General features: G+C 44.0%; 1 protein-coding gene across 3 annotated transcripts in view; it reads right to left on the bottom strand.

Annotated features, from left to right (window-relative positions):
• Positions 1-21,404, bottom strand: part of FAAP100 (FA core complex associated protein 100) — a 306,421-nt gene that overhangs the window by 67,960 nt on the left and 217,057 nt on the right. For all 3 annotated transcript variants that reach the window (XR_014966584.1, XM_085617377.1, XM_085617378.1), the window contains exon 6: positions 7,622-8,421. Coding sequence is in view for 2 of the 3 variants with exons in the window: in XM_085617377.1 (XP_085473503.1) it covers positions 7,622-8,421 (800 nt within the window). In the remaining variant the exon portion in view is untranslated. The remainder of the gene's footprint in view (positions 1-7,621; positions 8,422-21,404) is intronic.

The raw sequence follows: 21,404 nt of genomic DNA, 5'->3' as shown, positions 1-21,404 counted from the left end.
TGGACAGATTGTCTAGCTGGGCGGAGAAGCATAAAATCTTATCAGATGTCCAGTTTGTCTTTCGCCCCGGGCATTCTACTGTGGCTCAATGCCTTAATCTCTCTTTGATATGGAGTAAATACACAGTTGCACGCACAGGTACTGTATACCTTGCCTTCATGGACCTGTCCTCAGCTTTTGACTGTGTTAATAGGGTCAAGCTGTGGCAGGCCATGAGGGCAATGGGGGTAGAGAACAGTTTAGTGGACTTCTTGGAAGATCTGCATAGGTCATCCAAGGCCAATGTAAGGTTCTTCCAGGACCTCAGGGTCACCAGGGATTTGGATATCAAAAGGGGAGTACAACAGGGGTGTATAATGGCTCCATTTTTATTTAATTTTTATATAAATGATGTGGACAAAGTATTAAGCTCTTTGGAGGTAGATTTCCCATACATATGGCGGCGTGGACTCCCTGTCCTACTGTACGCGGACGATGCCGTCCTCCTTGCGAGGACGGCATTAGGCCTTCAATTTCTCCTTGAAGCTTTCTCCAGCTTTATGTCGGATCGGGATCTGGCTATTAACAATACGAAATCTTATGTTATGCAAGTGGGATTGCGCCCGAAAAAAACCTTCCATTTTAGGGTTGGCTCTTCCCCCATCCCCCATACAAATGTTTTCTCATATTTAGGGGGTTCTCCTGGATGATCAGTTACAATGAACCCCAAATGACCAAGAACAGAGGGGCTATGGCCAGGGCAATTGCGACAATTTTTAATTTCGCCACAAAGATAGGGAGGAGCCCAATAGGTGCCATGTTAAAGGTATATCAGGCTAAAAGCCTGGCTATAGCCAGTTTGGGAGTGAAATTTGGGGTCACACTATAGTGAACTTGTTACAGGTGGCAGAGAACAAATTTCTTAAGCACCTGTTGTGTGCCCCCGAAAGCCTCTCTAACTTGGCGGCCCACGAAGAATTGGGGGTCCCGTACCTGAGTGACACCCTGGCCTCGCGCCCTCTTCTATTCTGGTTAAAATGCTGGTTAAATCAGGAGTTAAACCTCACCCACACGATAATGAGAGAGTGCTTGACACTTGATAAAGCACTCCAAATTCCATGGCTTAATTATATTAAAAGAAGCCTGGAAGATGTAGGTCGCGTAGAGCTATTCTATAAGCCCGAAACTATCACCAAGAAGGATGTGGAACTAGTTAGGGTAGCCTATCTATTATTAAAGAAACTGGATAGGAACGAGCAGGAACTCAAGAAAGTAAGTGTCCGTAGGTTTTTATTTCTCAAAACAACTCCACTTACCGAGCCTTACCTCCTAGGGTCCCTGTCCACACATGAGAAGTTTCTTTTAACCACGTTCCGGACAAACCTCTTTCATCTTCTGGTGGCTAGACCCAAGGGCTGTCACAGAGGACAAGTGTTAGCATCCTGTGGTTGCGACGGCCAGTCTCCACAGGATATGCTGCACTTTATGTTCTTCTGCAAATTTTATTCAGTTCCACAGAAACATTTCCTGGTCCCTATTCTAAAGAAACTGAATTTTAGACAAGCTCGCCCAGCCATCTTGTATTTACAACTACTAAACGAGGATTGTATATTTTTTGTCGTGGGCTATTTAAAATCGATAATGAAATCAAGGGCTTGTATGGATGTATAACATGGGAGTTGATGTTTCTTTGGGTAGATAATAGCATGTTGGCCCAAGTACCCTTTAGGGTGTAAAATGAAAAGCAGCCCCATTTTATTTTTTCTACAATGTTTTATGGAACATTTGTTCCTCATGAATTAGTAGTTTTGCACACTCTGATCTTTCTGGCCCTTCTCTTTTATTAACGTGAAATACCTCGGAGCGGGTTTGTTTTTTATGTCGTGTTTTAACATGCCTGATTTTATGGATATGTTGATCTGTAACTTTTATGGTTGCCCTTGTGTAACCGAATAAAGTTTAATTTAATTAATTTGACTAAAGTCCCCAGACTGCATAATTTGTGTTGTCAGGTGTCATCCCTGCCCTTTCAACTCAGCTATTCACACCTACTCCATGCTAATTACTTTTTGGAGGAAGCTAGGAAGCCAATCCACATTAGCCTCTAGTAACTTCAGGCAAGGAAAAGGTAACTTTTTAAATGTTACTTTTTCTTAATGTTTATCAGAAATCCAACTTCACCATTAAATAAGATTTGTAATAACTATTACAATCTAGTTATAGATGATTAGTCATTTTCCTAGCTGGTCCTATTGCTTAGATACATTATTAGTAGTTAAATCTGTACTCTAGTTTTCTGAATAGAAAAGCTAGGCCTGCTACAGTGAAAATAGCTTTTGAATGCTAGTCATTGTAAGTATCAGTTAAGATAACATTTCTACATGTCCTACTTTTAAATGTAATGCATCCTGTCTTATGGGCTACAAGGCTTAAATAGGGGTGATTTATTATCTAAAAGAAAGGTTTTTAGCTGTCAAAAATGGTTCATTTTGACAGGCCGCAATGCATCTTTTGCAGTTAGTCAGGCTACAGTTGTAGGCCGGAAGCCATGTTTGCTTTGTCACTGTAGTAGATGGCACAATAAATGCAGCAGTCCCTAGTGGGCACAAGCACTTAGCTACTGATCAGCATGGGAAAAGTGCATCTAGTTCTAAAGCAGCAAAAATATACGGTCCAGCAAAAGCCACAAAATCAGGGGTGACTACGCAGGAAAGGTAGATTTCCTACAACTGCTGTCTATTGTGTTACAGATTACAGGCAAGAAAAGTAGAAAAGTCAGAAAGGTCCATGGAGGCTTACAGATACTATTATATACACTCAGACACACAGCCCTCTAGAAACAGTCATCAACCAATGCCTGGTAGATAACGACACAGGAAGTTTTATTGAGCTACCTATGGGATGCACCAAAACAGTAGTTAGCGGAGGGCTTACACAGTGAATAGGGCCAGGAGAGAAAAAAGGGAAGTTTTGGGGAAAGGGGTGAAAGAACTGGAGGCTATGCATAACAGAACTGGTACTCCCAGAGTATGTTGCGAACTGCATGCCCACCTACAGAGATTGGATTTAGACAGGACAGCATAAGACATTTTCCATTTCCAACACAAATTCTATAGAAGTAGAAATAAAAGTGGGAAGATATTGTCGCTTAAACTCCGCTCCAGAAATAAATAGAGGGTAAAATCTATATTGCACCAGAAAGGGGAGGAGATTACAGGGGGGGGAGTACATACAATTTATGACAACCTTCAGGTAAAACTACCAGACCCAGTAAACAGCACAGGATTACAATAAAACCAATATTGGCCAATAATTAGACAATGTTTTGGGGAAAGGGGTGAAAGAACTGGAGGCTATGCATAACAGAACTGGTGCTCCCAGAGTATGTTGCGAACTGCATGCCCACCTACAGAGATTGGATTTAGACAGGACAGCATAAGACATATTCCATTTCCAACACAAATTCTATATAAGTAGCAATAAAAGTGGGAAGATATTGTCGCTTAAACTCCGCTGCAGAAATAAATAGAGGGTAAAATCTATATTGAACCAGAAAGGGGAGGAGATTACGGGGGGAGTACATACAATTTATGACAACCTTCAGGTAAAACTACCAGACCCAGTATACAGCACAGGATTACAATAAAACCATAACACCAATATTGGCCAATAATTAGACAATGGGCACTTAACTTAACAGTATCGCCATCACACTGTGAAACCTTAGAGAGACCCATTGCAATACAAGAGATAGAGCTGCTTTTGCTAGACTGAAACCCCAGGCTCAGATAGTTTTACGCCATATTTTATAATAATTTTTGTCAGGCCTTGGCACCAATTTTACCAGGCTTCTTTTTAACTTGTTTAAAGACGAGTGTACTCATATAATCTATGATGGCGACATTCATAGCGAGACCCTCCAGGATTTAGCGATTTGCAAATAAATTACAAAATCGTGACTTATGTAAAACGCAGCGATTTTTACAAAAATCCCCGCAGAATCTTAATTAACCCCTTTCTTTAACCCTCCTTTTATTTACCCTGCAATGCTGCGCTGGGCAAGTAGGAGGCGGCATGGCAGGAGAGAGGTGTGTCATACTCTCTCACTGCTACATGTGGTGTTAAATATGCAGCGCCTGCATCCACAGTCGGGAGCAAAACAAAAGACTGCAGAAGACCAGGACTAAACCGGTATGTTATTGTTCCGGCCTCCTTTGGCAGTCTTTTGCTTCTTCACCCACCCATCCACACAGTTAGTGAAATACAAGGTGTTGGAGAGGAGTTGTTATTTTAGCCTCCTCTGCCCTTCTCACACTTTAACTTAAAGTGGGAGGAGGGCAGAGGGAGCTAAGTAACAGCTCTCTCTCGCACAGTGTATTTGAGATGGAGAAGCACGACGGCAGCCGGGTCTGGTGCGTCTCAGCATCTGGTGCCTCAGTGGACTAATGCGTCCACTGCAGGGGCCTGTGTTTGACCTCATGGTCACAGGTTAAAATCCCAGGGGTCCACTCAGCCTTTCATCTATCTGAGGTCGATAAAATGAGTACAACTGAGTTTGGTAACAAGAAACATTCGTTATTCTGCGGCAAGATGCTTACGGGTAAACGTGCGCTTTACAAATACATGTTATGTTATGTTAGGGTGGTGACAGAGAGAACGCAGCTTTAAAATTAAAATCTGCACTCTCTCTGGCACCAGACATTTGTCTTCCCAGCTCTGCCATGCTGTGCAGTGCTGGTTTGCTGACCCTAGTCTGGGCCATGGTATTTCTGCCACAAGCATATATGGTGCCTGTGGTAAAAATACCACACATTTTGCTTTCTTTTTTGCTACAATTGTTTTATTTTAAGGCTGCAATATCTGGCAAAACAGTCCGCAAAATCCAAACAGACATATTGGGACCTCACCCCAGCCCGACGCAAAATCCAAACAGACATATTGGTACCTCACCCCAGCCTGAGTAAATAGAGTACTCGGAAAGGAATAAAGAATGCTGCCGGGGCTGTGGAGGCACAGGGACGCTTCTTTAACACCCTGGAATTGCCCTATTCCGTCTCAATGCTGGGGGTACCCTAGGTGACATTGACCAGACATTTGAGACACAAATACTAGTGCAAGGCCTCCCTATGCCATGCAAACATTCCCATCAAGATAATTAAAAGGTCAACAAATCCCCCTTTGCGCTATGTGCAGCCCTATCAGTGATTCAAGGACTCAAGTTTGATTAGAGGCTAATGGAGTCCTGTTTAAGTATTAGTTCACTGCCGTTCGATTCTTCTTTTTTCTGGGTGGAGGGCCAGGCGTGAGGTGTGTTCACAATTCTATGGCAGGACCGGAGGCTTCGGATTATGCTTTATCTCTCTTCGCTTTATTCAATAACACATTTATTTATTTTTATTTTTAAATTTAAAATTTTAAATATACATTTTTAAATTTAAAATTTTATTTTATTGCTTTATTCAGTAACAAATTTCATAGCGAGTGAAGGGGGCATGGCTGGGGGGAGGTAGGGGTGTGTTACATTTTTATTTACTTTTCCCGCCGGCCTCTGGGTTGTAGGTGGCATTACTTGTGTATGACAAGGGATATACTTTAATAAACAGAACTCATCCATAAAAAACTAGGTCTGAATTTAAATTGGACCCCAGCCAATATTGAAAATATAATTAAGGGTAACATTAAGCTAGATGTGAATCTAAACTGTTTTTAGCTGGCATTGAGTCGCTCTTAAAGAAACCAACTTTTAAACATCTCTGTTGAGGATGTTGCCACTATTAAGGTCATCAGGATTTGCTGCTCTCCAGCGAATCAGATGTTCTTGTTGTAGGCTGTGCAGTTGGCCTCAGTAGGATGTAGTTCATGTCTTTTCATTTGCACTCCACTGGAGGGATACAGACCTAGGGTTTTAAGATAATTGTTTCAAGCCTGTGGAATAGGAACAATTAGAACTTAGTTGGAACATTGTCTCAAGGAGAAGACTATGGAGCTGCTGTATTGTAAACTAGCGATATTACGGGAGGCTGTTACTCAGCTGTTAACATACTCATCCGATTGTGAATTTCGCTCAATGATCGAAGCCTGATTAAACAGTCATCACATTTTTGGGTATATAACAAGCCAAAAATAACACACAGTCTCTTGGGTATAATTTTGTATATACAAATTAAGAGACACTTGTATTTTATGTCATTAATTATACGCCATTTTTTAAAATACAAATTAACTGTGGCTGTGATTAACAATCCTTAGTTCATCCTGAATTGATACTTCCAGTCGAGGATTAATGCTAGTGTGACCATTTTAATTACAATAAAAGACTACCAAACTTATGACATTATTTTAAAGTACCCTTTCTCCAGAAAATTCATTAAGGAGAAATTTGATAATGAAAAATCAACCACTCCCTAAAAAGGCCCAGCTTTGTTAGGGAATCCTTGAATCACAAAACAGAAACATATTCAGCCCGACACACAGTGCTGTATGTGCATTTAGAAACAGTGGAGAACTTGGATGCCTTAAATAAGCAGCGTCAAAACACTTCCATATAAAAGTTGATGCCAAGTAAACCATATCCTGCTTTGTTTTTGGAGCCAAGTTTAACAGGCTTGTCATTCAAATGTTTTTTTCAGTTTCAAAACGTACGTCCGATTGTCTCTATTAAGGAGTACAGAAAGTGTGGCCACTAATAAGCAAGTTCTCTTTCGGAGATCATTTGCAGGAATTGAAATGATATATTTATGAAATGTCTTATGTATTCCAAACAGAAGCAAAAATATTATTTTAATATGTATAAATATCAAATAAGAAACCTACGATGGAAAACAGGAACTTATTATGCAAGGTGTACACTGATTTCAAAACGTGGGATTGAGTTTGGTCTCCGATTCTAGAAATGACTGTATAAAGGACAGAAGAGCTAACCTAGGTACTGGGACGGTTTTGTATTTTCTGTAGTATAAGATAACCAAGTCTTATTTGCAGATTTGGTGACAAACATTTGGAATAAGTTGCACTAATTATTTGAAACGCGCTTTCCGTATCGTGTAGTCCCACCTCCTTAAAACGTTTTTGTCTTGAGCAATGAGGCGGTTATTGGGTGTTTTATGGGATGCTGTGGTTGATTTGGTATTTCACCTGCTGTGCGCGCTAAAAGGCAATCTGGTTTATAGTAAACACTATACAAAATTCAATACATAAAAACAGTTTATAAATAAATGCCATCAAGAAAGAAAATAGGGCTCTTACTGTTACAGATGATACAGCAAAGCCTGTATCAACAATGAAACCACATGTCAAAAGTGCAGAGAAAGAAGCATTCCAAATTACAACCCAACATAAAAACCTATTTAGGCCAGATATTTTCAGGTACGTGTGCAAGCAATTACAATGTCACTTTCACAGCAGGTTTTGAAAGCTTCAAGCTGAAAAAGTAGCAATTTTCCTTGCATTTTTACTCTTTCAATTATTGTGTTTTTTACTATTTGACCTGAATACATTTCTTTTATTCCAGACAGGCTTTAGACGAGAGCATGGGTAAAATGGTAGTGCCTTTTTGGGTACTATATGAAAACCATAGCAAGCTAGGCTCTTTACATTCATCTTTCATGCAGAAATAGAGAAGTATAAACTTTATATAACATACCTGTAGAGTAGTCTTTTAAAGCCTTTTTCAGAAGATCTACCGATACTCGAATGGACATAACCAAAGGTGAAACGTAGGTGCTGTCTTCCATGACCTCCACTTCTTGAAGATGCTTTCCAGACCCAGACAGAAAAGTCTTCTCTGGCAGCTTCGTGGATGTTCTCAAAAATGTTTGCACAGCATCCAGTGTCACGGTCCTGCTTTGTGGTGTTGAAGATGTGATACTCTGATCTGTACCACTATGTATTTGAAGGCACTGCAGCACATCAATGACATGTTCATTCAAAGGTAAACATACACCACCTCTATCTAGAAGATCAGCGTGAGAGAAACATTGAGAATCTAGAGAATTAGGGGAAACCAAGTACTTCTCAACGACTTCCGCAAGGCTGTAAAAGAGCGTGCAGGAGACAACAACGGGCAGCTCTAGGCAACCGTTTGGACCACGATGATGAGGAAACGTCACATCTGTATGGTTTCCTGGAAGAAGTCTGTTGATTGGGAAATTATAGATGGTGGCTGAACGGTGCACATTTGGGCTAAAATTAAAGCAGCTGGCGGATACATGAACACAAAGAGTCCATCCATGGTCTAGGCTGTAATCTGTCAAATTTTTAAGGCGGCAAGTGATCATCAGAGAGTCTTGCAATAGCAAACGGCTCCACGCTACAGTAACAGTGCATCCAAACTGCTGCCGGTGACTTTCGTTAGTTAGCATGGCACAGCTCAAGTTGATTACCTGGTTGAGGTGCGACAAAGATCTGTTTTTCTCTTGAATGGCATGCTTTAACCAAGACACTCTAGGTAGAGAAAGAAAATGTTAAACAAAGTCTTTTTGGTTGCGACGACTCTCTGAACAGTTGCCGTCAGCATAAACTCGCTGATGAAATCAACACATTTTTAATGGATATCATTTAGTACATGAGTGCAGACAATGGATGCATTTATTTTTTTAAACAAACTTTATTGCAAGTTTATTACGATAAGACAGTGAACATCACAATGATTACTGCGAGAAGGGCCGTGCCTAAATAAACCACCCCCTCTAGGGCCCCTGTCCAGTCCCCCCAACCAAATTCCGTAATATCGATATCCCTCTGCCATCCCCACCATAAGACCATAAGACAGGGTCTTTCCTTAAATCCCCCATGCTATCTCATCCTACACCTGCGATATCAAAGGCACCTGGAAGGAGCATCACTCCCCCTATCCCTGTTTCCCCCTTCGCCCTGCAAACCCATCTCTTCGTCAACAATGTCAGGTTAGGCACGGCCTATAGTCCCATCCAGAGTATCCAGGTCAAAAGTGTCTTACGAGGCCTCGCTGCAAGCCTCCGCAATAAGTAACAAGTTAACAAAACCCCCTCTGCCCACCCCCACCCCCTCCAATTCCCCCCCCCACTGCCAGACATGTCGCTCCCTCCGTTATCTTTCAGTATCACTGATGAGCCCCGCTGATTGGACCACTGGTATCGTACTGTCAGGGGGCGAATGAACAGTAGTTGCCACTCAAGACCCGCTATCCTCTAACCCTGCCGCCCACTCGGGAAGGGCAGGTCAGCCATGCGTGTGGTCTAGTGGCGTCGTGAAGGAGATCAGTCATTGTCAGCTGCCGATGTCTTAAGTAGGTCCACCAACGCCACCCACGCTCTAGCTGCAGTCAACATTTTGTCATTATCGGCTCTCTGGGTCATTTGAAGTCTGAGAGTCCCCTCGCAGTCGGCCCACTTTGTAAATTCTCGCAGCCAACGCGCAGCATTAGGCGCCGTGGCCGCTTTCCAATGACTGGTGATTTCTCGCTTAGCTAGGACTAGTCCCAAGTCAATAAATTTACTAGTCACCTTGTTACGGGCAGTGTGGGGAAACCAGTGAAGTAAGCAAAACCCTGGGGTCTGATCAATGCTCCTATCCGTCGTGTCGCCCAATTTAGCCGTTACCTCCCCCCAATACTCATGCAATAATGGGCACTCCCAAAACATATGCAAAAACTCAGCATTTTCTGATTTGCAGCGGGGGCAGACAGCGCGTGACCCAAAAAATTCGTTAATTTTGTGCGGGGTGAGGTACGCCCTATGGAAGACATAAAACTGTATCAGCTGAAATCTCGCATTTCTAGAGCATTTCAACGCCCGTTCCATCAGATCCTCCCACGGTCTCTCCTCAATAGGCATCCCAAGGTCCGCCTCCCATTTGATCCGTAGCCTCTCCAAAGGGGACCTAAGCTCCTGAGTAAGACACCTGTATAGGCAGGTTACCGCTTTAATCGTCCCTGCTGCATATACCACATATTGACAGGGGAGAGAGGTCGGAGGCTCCTCCATCCCCCTCTTCCAGTGCTTCCGGATAGCTGCCGACATGGCAGCATGTAAAAGAAAGTCCTGGCGGGGCAGGTCGAACCGCTCCAGGAGGTCCTGGTAAGGCAAAAGCACGCCATCCTCATAGAGGTCTCCAATAGTGGTGAACCCCATTTCCTCCCAACTCCGCAGTCGCTGCCAATCCCCCCCATGTGGCAGAGCCTCGCAGACCTTCAACGGGATAATGGATGCATTTATTTGGCTAATTTTACATTTGGCACAAACAGTTGCTTCTGACAACTTCACATAAAACATCTATTTAGCCACAACTACAGACATAGCTGAATCTGAACTTGAAAAAGGGAAAACAAGCATTGGCAAAGCCATTAGAAAGGGCTGTATTGTGACGTGCTACGGCATGTAATGACCGTGCATGAATAACTGTGCTTCTATCCATTATCACATTAAAGCCATGCCTCCTGATTTGTCTGTCGGGGGGCAGGCAGTGTTGTGGAGGGTGATGTTTCCCAGGCAAAGTGAATGCAGGTCAGCGTTCTGAGTCAGTGTGTGGTTTACTGGAATGGGGCAGAAGACAGTATTCTCATGAAGAGATGCAGTCAGTGTCTTGTGGATTGCAGTGCACTGTCTCGAGATGGCAGGCAATGTATGAGGGTAATATTGCTGGAGAAAGTGAAGGAGAATGGGGCTGTAGACTGTGTCCTGGAAGTAGTGTATGGTGTCAAAGAAGGCGCAAAGCACCACTGTCTGGCAGTGGATGCTATCCGAGGAAATAATAAAACAAGAATAGATTGCTTTATGAATACATTGCATGTCTTAGATAAACAATTGAACATGTGATGGTTCCCCAAAAATTGCTGTGTAAGGATTTTGTAGATGGTGGAATGATACACCTGTGGGTGAGGCGGACCTACTAAATGTGTACTCCTCAAATTATGACATCAAACATTTGTCCAATAGGAGACAGTGTTAACCTCAATTTCATGAGGCAATGTGCTCCGAGATAAGGCACCTCATAACATTAAATTATAGTCAATTAAGTAAGTTCCCACTCAAATACTGAGTTCTAGATCAGAAATAACATTTGAAAGATTTATTACAAAATTCAAAATGTACAGTATAGAAACAATATGTTCTATGCTATGAGGGCTCCCAGAACACAGAATTACAGAATAATGTGCAAATCAGAAACGTTCTAAGTTCCTAGTGAGCTGCAAAATCGTTAGGAAAACGGACAGCATCCCTAATAGCATTCATCAGGTTAGTTTTGGCAGAATTTCAAAATCAAGGGTTTGTATACAATTTTCTTTCATTGGAAATCAATAATTCTACAGAATCATCGTGGTGTAAAAAATAGTTACATTCTCAGCAAATCCGAGAACAGCTTTCTAAATTGTCATAATGCATTAGCATCTAAGCACTATCCAACTACATGAATATTGATTCTGCTCACTCTATGCTAATACCATCCGGAGATAGCAGGATGAACTAGTTAACATGAACAGCAGCAAACTATTACGAATGAATATGGTACAGTGGGGTCGCTGAAAGTCCTGGGGGGGGGGGGGGGGAGGGGGACCATAGAAGAACATTCTTAGGTTCACAGCACAATTAAAGAGTCCTGATGGTACGAGATCTCGCCAGATATTAATCCTGCAGCTCACCTCACAAAGCGAGCAGCAGAAGGAAGAAGGAAAAATAAAGGTAAGGAGAAAGCATCCATGCCTACCTTAAACCTTTGACAATGCCCAGATGAACAGCTAGGGGGAAAACTAAGCCAGCTGCTACTCTTCACAACACCTACATTAACGACCGATGAGACTGTAAACAATGGCCTGCAAAGTGGCAGCAAGTCAAACAACTCCGAAAACCGACAGCCTGTGTCTTGACAACATGCATAGTTTTATACAAGACAAATAATCACTTTCATTTTAAAGAATGCAGTATTTGCTGCAATAAGAGCTGAATTCTCCATTGTGAACATGACTAATAGACCCTCAGCAAATGTTGCTTCAGTGTTTGTCGGCCAGCTATTGCTTTGGTCAAGGGGCAGGGCTCCTTCCTCTCCACGAGTGCCATTTCGTAGTTTTTAAAGGTAAGTGCAAAATAAAACAGACACTAAGAATAGCTCATAGACGTCTAACACATGTTTAATCCAAAATAGCCAGTTAGCACAAAAAATAAAGTTAAGGGCAGATCGCCATATCAACGGAGCAGAGCTTCATTCCCTCGTCAGCTAAAATCCATTCATTTCAGTGCCTCATTTATATTGTTTTTCTCAACGTAAAAGAATGGTTTGAACAAAATGTGGTACAGTAGAAGCTACAGATGAGCGCCATTGAGCAGGCTGCTGGGCTCTTCTTATTGTGTGAATATGAGAATGCATTGAAAACTAGACTAATTAAGCTTGGATAAAATGGCTGAATTTACTCATTTCTGCAGTACTCGCTTTGTTGTGTAAACTTAATAACGAGAATATGCTTACTAGAAATGTGACGCTGAAATGTGCATTGTACAAAAAGGAATAACAAAATGGCAGTGCATTTTAAATATGTGTAAATGCGCAACAATGCTATGGCTTTGATGTGCTTTTTATCAGTTAGAAGAATAAAATTACAAAGTATACGAAATGTGGCATTCTCATAAAAGTTAGTCAATGTTAGAACACATTCAAGTATTCCAAATATTGTTTTCAAATACTATAAAGTTTTAGCTCCACTGACGAGGTACACCCTCAAAACCTATAGTAATTGTTTTTTTAGGATTTTGATGCTGAATTACCAAAAGCACCCCACTCCCTCACATACGTTGCTCATGGAGCAGGGAGTAAAGTCTTGATTCCTCTGCTTGATGGAGAGAACAAGAACAGTCAGACCTACCTTGTCCTTGAACTGACCTCTGTCAAATTAATGGGCTTAAAGAAGCAAAATCTGAAGATCAGTCTGTACTATACACAGGGCACACATTGCCAGTTAGCGCCATGGCACACCTTTCAAAAGGTGCAACTTCTCCAAAGGGCTGCCATTAGGGGGCACAATGGTAGTGGTGCACTGTCAGTGCACCTCCTAATTCCTTGCTTATCTTTGTGCCGGTCATAGGGTAGAGGCCCAGAGGTAATAGGACTGCCTCTTTAATGCAAATGAGGGAACACCTCCTCAAAGCAGCGTTTGCAATACAAGTGCACCAGCACGACCAGTATTACAGGAGAGGCCACACAAGCATCTCCTCCCCTTTCTGTAATTCCACAGTTTCCCAGAAGTGCACAACGTGGGAGCACACACATGTTGCGTTACTGGGGCACTAAGCATAACACGCCTTCAGATCTGGTGCAATGAATATGCACACAAAACTAAGTCATAAAACTCACCAGGCAATCAGTATTACTGCTAATCGTAGCTTGCCCTGTATTACCCAAAGACAGTGGAAGAAAACCACTCAAGCAACAGGGGCTCAATCCTTTGTTAAAGTCAGTTGTAGTCACCAAGGTTTGTCGATTCATATATCAATTTTGGTGGATATGGGATTATCAGTTTGGGTGCTGAGTTGTACAGGTCAAGGTCTGGCTCCGATGTGTTTATATAAAAACAGAAGATGCATCCGATACGTTCTTTCCACACATTACCCCTGCCCATTCCTGACACACAGGTTATATGTAACCTTTTGAAATGTATTTAATCAGTAATATTGAACTCTCGAGCCTGTTACACTTCTGAGTCACCAACAAATTTCTCTCAATGCTCTGAAAAAAACAATAATAGCATTTTTTCACTTTAAAATGGAAAAGACAGTCAAAGATGGAGAATACAACTTAGAGCCCGAGATTGTCAGTGTTCTGAATTTCCAAACTTATTATTACTGACTGATTTACAAGAGACAAGAACAGCAAGTCTTGGAAAACTTGGGGAATATTATCTGATCTACATCCACAACTGGTATCCCAAATCAGGAGATAACTGGCAACCATTTGCCTGCGCTCCTCTAAGTCACTAGAAAAGGTTAGTTATGGAACAGGATTATCAGATTTTACAAACCAAAAAAAGTGGATGCAGTGGCCATGCACGCAGGCTGATTGATGCTATGAGAAGTAAATATATTTTTCTTTAGTCCGGTACCAAAACATGAAGGCCTCAATCAGCCAACAGGAACTCTAATTTCCCCTAATTCTAAAAGGCAATATATGCCCTCAAACTCGAAAGAAGGAAAGAGGGAGGTACAATGAGGGAACATTCATTATATTGTATTGTAATTGAATTTATATAGCGCTTACTACCACTGATGAGGTGTCAAAGCGCTTCTTCGGCGAGTAGCACGCTACTCCGGGAACCTTAAAGGATTAGTGTTGGATTAGTATCGTGAAATATGAAAGTAATTAAAGTGGTGGATAGGTTAGTCAGTTATTTGGATTCGGAAGGATAGAAGAGGAGAAAAGGTTTGTATTTATATAGCGCTTGTTACCCCTGATGGGGTGTTCAAGCACACTTTAAACAAAAAATTTGGGCAGTAGCACGCTACTCCAGAAACCCATACAGGAATAGTGGTGAATTAGTATGGTGAAATATGAAAGTAATTTGAGTGGTGGATACAAGTTAGTTATTTGGAGTGAGAAGGATAGCGGAGGGATAGAAGGGGGAGAAAGGTTTGCATTCATATAGCGCTTGTTACCCCTGAAGGGGTGTTAAAGCACTTTTCTGGCAACTAGCATGCTACTCCGGAACCCATAAAGGATTAGTGTTGAAAATTAGTATAGTGAAATATGAAGTAATTTAGTGGTGGATATGTTATTCAGTTATTTGAATAGAGAAGGGTAGCGGCAGGATAGAAGAGGGAAAGAGGTTTGTATTTATATAGCGCTTGCTACCTTTGATGGGGTTTGTAGTGCTTTTTTTGGTGAGTAGCAATCTGCTCTGGAACCCATAAGGATTAGTGGTGAATTAGTATGGTGAAATATGAAAGTAATTTGAGTGGTGGATATAAGTCAGTTATTTGGAGTGAGAAGGATAGCGGAGGGATAGAAGGGGGAGAAAGGTTTGCATTCATATAGCACTTGTTACCCCTGAAGGGGTGTTAAAGCACTTTTCTGGCAACTAGCATGCTACTCCGGAACCCATAAAGGATTAGTGTTGAAAATTAGTATAGTGAAATATGAAGTCATTTAGTGGTGAATATGTTATTCAGTTATTTGGATAGAGAAGGGTAGGGCAGGATAGAGAGGTTTGTATTTATATAGCGCTTGCTACCCCTGATTGGGGTTAAAGCGCTTTTTTTGGTGAGTAGCACGCTGCTCTAACCCATTAGGATTAGTGTTGAATTAGTATAGTGAAATATGAAAGTAATTTGAGTGGTTGATCTGTTAGTCAGTTATTTGGATTGAGAAGGGTTGGGGAGGGGTGGAAAAGGATTGCATTTATATAGCGCTTGTAACCCTGATGGGGTATTGAAGCGCTTTATTGACGAGTAGCACGCTACTCCGGAACCCATAAAGGATTACTGCTGAAAATTAGTATAGTGAAATAAGAAAGTAGTTTGAGTGGTGGATGTGTTATTCATTTGGATAGAGAAAGGTAGTGGAGGAATAGAAGAAGGAATAAGTTAGCATTTATATAATGCTTGCTTACCTCTGATGAGGTGTTGAAGCGCTTTTTTGGTGAGTAGCCCGCTACTGTGGGACCCATAAAGGATTAGTGGTGAATTAGTATAGTGGAATATTAAATTTGAGAAGGGAACATGTTAGTCTAGTATTTTGATTGAAAAGGATAGTGGAGGGATAGGAGAGTGAAGGATTTTTTTTAAGGTCATAGCAGTAGGAGGAGGCTTTTGGATGAGTAAAAAGGGGTTGTGGAGGAAAAGAGGTAGAGGGAAGAGTTTAGAAAGGTTTGTTTGGGGATCAGTATAGTAAAAGAGTTGTCAGATGATGCAAGTAAGTAAGAGTAAGGGAGAGTCTAGAAAGGGTTATTTTGGGGATCATAGTAGTGGTATGGGGTTTGAGATAAATGAGAGAGTGGGTGTAGAGGATATATTGATAGATAGTGTGAGAAATAGGGTACTGCATTGGAAAGAATAGTAGAAAGAAGTTTGAGATGAGTCAAAGTTGGGTTAGAAGATATATTGAGAGAAGTATAGGGTGAAAAATAGGGTAGTGCATTGGATATGCTGAATTAGAAGAAAGTGATAAATGTATAGATCCATTAGTACATTGAAAGTATATAGATGCATAAAGGAGGAAGGTATATGTAAAAATTTTTGATAAACAAATTTTTATTTAGATTGACAAAATAAAAGAAATACACCAGTAATACAGCCCTACACCATGAAATTCTAGAACTAAGATAAGAAATTAGCATCACCTGGTTTACAAACATTGGTAAGAGGATATGAATATAAAGTTGGACATTCCCTTCATGACTAAACCACGTCCCCCAACCATTTCCCCCAAACCCTACGGTATTTCTTAGGACATCCACGAGCCTCATGCATAACCTTCTCCTGCGTGGCACACCTGTCCACCCCAGTCCTCCATCGTCCAACGCTCGGAGAGCTTCCAGGAGTCTGCAATGTCTCTTTTGGCAACCACCATTGCCGTAGTGTAAAACAACTTTTCGTTCCGAGACCCATCAAGCCCATCAGTGATGCCCAGGATTGTGTGCTTTGGGTCATGGGGGACCTCCCATCCCAAAACCTCGGTGAGTTTCTCCTCAATCTCCCCCCAAAACTGCTCCAAGCGGGGGCATACCCATACCATGTGGAAAAAGTCAGCGGGATCGTGACCACATCTAGCACAAGCGGAAGTTGGGCTGAGTCTGGCTCGGTGAAAGCGCATCGGGGTGAGATATGCAGCATGTAAATAATATAGTTGCACCAAGCGCAATCTAGCAGAGGCAGTGACCATCCTAGGAGCCATAAGGGCGCCACACCAATCCTCTTCATCCAAGGTGCCCACCCAACCCTCCCATTGAGCCCGCAGTCGGTCCAAGGAAGTGGGGGCATTGTTGAACAGTGTGCGATAAATGAAGGAGATGCCACCCCTCCCCAGGTCACCGAACATTATCTGGGCCTAAGGCAGGCTGTGGGTAGAAAGACATGTACCTGTCGCAAGGTGGATGTGGAGCGCGTGGAGCAACTGCAAGTACCTATAGAATTGCAACTGATGCAAAGAATATCTGTTTTGAAGGTCACCGAAGGACCGCATGGTATCCCCCAACCACACATCGCCTAGCTGCGAAATGCCTATGAGATCCCAGGCCCTGAAACCGTGTAATGTGTTAACTTCCTTGATGTGTTTAAACAGAGAGAGACCCCTTGTCAGCAACCAAGGGAGTAGAGTACTATCAGTACAAAAAACAAATTATCCCTTGATTCACTCAATCAGCAAGAACACTCTAACAATAGTGGAATTCTTAATTCATATAAAACACGTAGATAAACTCAAAAAAGATCTCACTCAAAATCCCTGAAAACACTCAAACAATGATACTACTATAACATGAAGTACAAACAAGTCAATTTATTTCTTTAGTACATGGAATATTATTAAAACACAAATATTATAAAAACACCTATAATAAAACACAATGCATCATTTCAGCATAATTAAAAACAATACCATTTTGAGTGAGATCTTTTTTGAGTTATCTATGTGTTTTATATGAATTAAGAATTCCACTATTGATAGGGGGTTCTTGTTGATTGAGTGAATCAAGAGATAATTTGTTTTTTTAACTTCCTTGAGCCAGGTCCCCCGCCACAAAGGTGTACATTGGGTCAGTGTGTGCATCCATTTGGTATGCCGCAATGCAGCCCGCCATGCCAGACACACAGAGCGCGTTACCTCTGGTGAACGTGAGGGAATAGGGGCCCCATACAACATAGCCTGAATCCTGGCGAAGCCCAATTCCCTGACCTCGAGCCTGTAAGCCGGGTCTGACCAACCCCCGTTGAACCAATCATGTATGGAGAGAAGCTGCATGGTAAAATAATACAAATAGAGATGGGTCATTCCCAAGCCCCCATCGAACGAGAGGATCCTACAGACGTTGAGTGCCAATCGGGCCCTACCTTTCCCCCATAAAAACATGCTGGCTATGCTATCGAGTTCACGGAACCAGGCCCTGGGAAAGCCCACGGGGGTGTTTTGTAATACATAGAGGAAGCGAGGGAGGACCATCATTTTAAATAGCGCGACCCTCCGCATGGGGTTTAGGGGCAATGGTTGCCACTTGTGGAGGTCCACCTAAACCCTTTTCACCAGGGGAGCAACGTTGAGGGCCCAGCTGAGCTCAGGAAGCAAGGTCATCCATATCCCCAAATATTTGAAGGATTGACGGCGAAGAGGAATGCTGGATTGCCAGTCAAAACATTCGCGGGACAGGTGGAGGGGAACCAGGGCCGATTTATCAGGGTTCAGCCGGAGGCCCAAGGCCCGTGCAAAGAGGTGCAGAATGCGGAGGCAATGGGGGCCTGACCGGGCGGGATCTGCCAAGTAGATGAGAACGTCATCCGCATAGAGTGCAATTTTGTCTGGGTCGGTGTTGGGCCACTCCCATCCCTGCATATGTTCGCACGACCTCATCATGGATGCCAAGGGCTCCATCACCAAGGCGAAAAGCAGGGGGGGATAGGGGACAACCCTGTCTTGTTCCCCTGCGAACCGAGAAGGGCTCTGACAGAACCCTGTTCACCAGGATACGGGCACGGGGGGAAGCATAAAGAACCTTAACCATGGCACGAAAACAGGGACCAAGTCCCATCTTATCAAGGACATCCTCTAGAAACCCCCAATCCACCGAATCAAAGGCCTTTTCAGAGTCTACCAGAAGAATCGCGAGATAAGGAGTGAGAAGATGACTATGTGCAAAGGCGACTTGCAGTCTACGGAGACAGTGCCTGGTGCCACGTGAGGGCATGAAGTCGCATTGGTCAGGATGGACCAGCATGGCCAAATGGGGTTTGAGTCGTTGGGCAAGGATCGTGGCAAACAATTTAACCTCAGTATTAATGTGGGAGATAGGGCGGTAGTCCGCACACCGTGTTGAAGGTGGTTGGGACTTGGGGAGAACCACAATGGTGGCCATATCTGTCTCCTGCGGGAAGGAGCCCTTTTCAACGGCCTCCCGAAACAGCCCCGCCAGAAGCGGAGTGAGAATGTCCCGATACTGCATGTAGTACTCTTGAGGGAGGCCGTCTGGGCCAGGTGTCTTGACAGAGGAGACAAGGGCAATCGCTCCCTCCATCTCCTCACACGTGATGGGGCGATCAAGATCTTTCTGGCTGATGGGGTGTAAGCTGGGGAGGAGGTCACCCCGACCTCCAACATGTCTGTGAGAGAAAGGGATGGGGGTCTGGCCACGTATAGTTGATGATAATAGGAGGCAAAGGCCCGGGCCATCCCCTCTGGGGAACGGCACAACAAGCCGTCCTGTGCCATGACCTCGGGATTTATGCAGTTTGCCCTGAGATATGTGGCAAGGCAATGGAGGAGCGGACCATTCTTGTCGCCCCAACCATACACCCTGGCCACAGATGATCGCCAAAGGAGTTTGGCCGTCTCCAGCGATTTTCTGACCGGAGCCGGGCAACATGTCTGGCTTCAGGAGCGTCTGGAGGCTGAGTAGAAGCTCGCTCGAGGCACAGAACCTGCGCCTACCAACTGGTAATTTCATCTACTTGGGCTTGCCGCTAATGTTTAAGCTGGCCCTTAGCAATCCCCCTAATCGTGGCCTTGCCCGCCTCCCACAGAACGCCCGGAGAGGAAATGGATCCGTCATTAGAAAGGAAGTATTGTTTGAGTTCCTGACCCACCACCTTCCGGAACTCCCCGTCTTGGAGGAGCCAGGCATTAAGTCTCCATGTCTGCTGCATGGAGGCGGAAGGAGGGCTTGCCAGGATATCTGCAGATTTGGCTAGTGTCGCCGTTAGCATTGAGGGAGGAGAATAGAGCGATACAAGGTTGATGGGGCTCCCGTGTAATTTACCGCTGAGGGCCACAAATGTGCCCTGGGCATCGAGGGTTGTCTGCACAATGACAAGGGGAACAGAGCGCTTCACCAGAATCGCCACCCCTCGGGATCCACGAGTGAACCCCGAGTGCCACGCCCTGTCGTATCCATAGCGCGCTAGAAAGGGGCAACGGTTACCCAGCAAGTGTCTCTCCTGTAGCAGTAATATGTCCACCCAAAGGCGTTGCGCGTAGCGCAAGACAGCCATCCGCTTGAAACGGTTCAGGAGGCCATTAACATTCCAAGATATGATGCATAGAGAAGTGCTTAGTAGAGATGTATCAGGCATATTGGCATGGTGGGATGGCGTAGCATTAGAGACCCAGAAGGGGGGCCTACACCCAGAAGGTGCGCCCGAGGGCGTAGTGTAGTGTCCAGAGGGAAGTCTGTGTGCTGTGTGAATGTTGGTGTAACAAAATTAAAAAGTAATGAAAACAAAACTAAACAAAAAACCACACGGGACAACAGTCCCCACTCCCACCCCCCACCCTACACTTCGGGAACGGAAGCATCTGTCGCCCCAACAATGAACTAGTGAAACAGGACCAAACTAAAACGTTTGGGATTGGGGAAGCGTGGAGGACCCCTCCTCATGACAGGATGTACATAAACGAGATCATCGGAGGAAAAGAAAACATAAGTCAAAACACGGTCTCTGGCTGCGGAGCTAAGCTCGGCAGGCAGGGACGAGATCAGGCTGGGTCCCTCAGGAGCATCGGGCTACGCGGGAGGTCAGTATCTGGAAGATCAAGAAGAGAAGGACGGGGCAAAGCACCTCCACATTCTAGGCGGCCGGAGGAGCCGGAGCGCATCCCGGCTGAAGACTCCCCGGAGAGTAGTGTTGGTTGTTGGGAGCGGCCCGCGAGGGGGATCGGGGGGGGAGGGGGGGGGTGGGGTTTGAGAGTCCGACCGGGCCCGCCTCGGCCATCGGCACCTGCGGGGGCGGTTGCGCTGCGGCTGGGGGACAAAAGGTGTGGGATGGACAGGTCCGCCGCCTGCCCCCCCCCAGGGGCAAAGCTCGGTCGCCAGTCCGCAAGGGGTGCTCTTCAGTTGCCCAGGCCCAAGCCTCAGTAAGAGAGTCAAAAAACAAGGTTTTATTGGCGAACACCACTCTCAGGCGTGCCGGGAAAAGGAGACGATATTGGATGTTGAGCGCCCTCAGTTTCTGCTTAACCTCACCAAAGGATCGAAGTTGACCCTGGACCTCAAGGTTATAGTCCGGGAAGATCATGATTGCGTGGTTCTCGTAGAGGAGCCGCTGCTGTTTGCGGGCTTCAGCCAGGATGACATCACGATCTTTGAAAAGGTATATATAAATTAAAGATATTGATAGAGGTACAGATTGAGAAATAGGGCAGTGCATTGGATATGCTTATCAGGAGGAAAGTAACAAACACACAGATCCAAGTACATGGAAGGTACATAGATGCACAATGGAAGAAGTACATGTAGACCAAAGATGCACCAGATAAACTCTGGT

This window comes from Triturus cristatus, chromosome 7 (assembly GCF_964204655.1).
Source record: "Triturus cristatus chromosome 7, aTriCri1.1, whole genome shotgun sequence".
NCBI lineage: Eukaryota > Metazoa > Chordata > Amphibia > Caudata > Salamandridae > Triturus > Triturus cristatus.
This window is presented reverse-complemented; position numbering and strand designations above follow the sequence as displayed.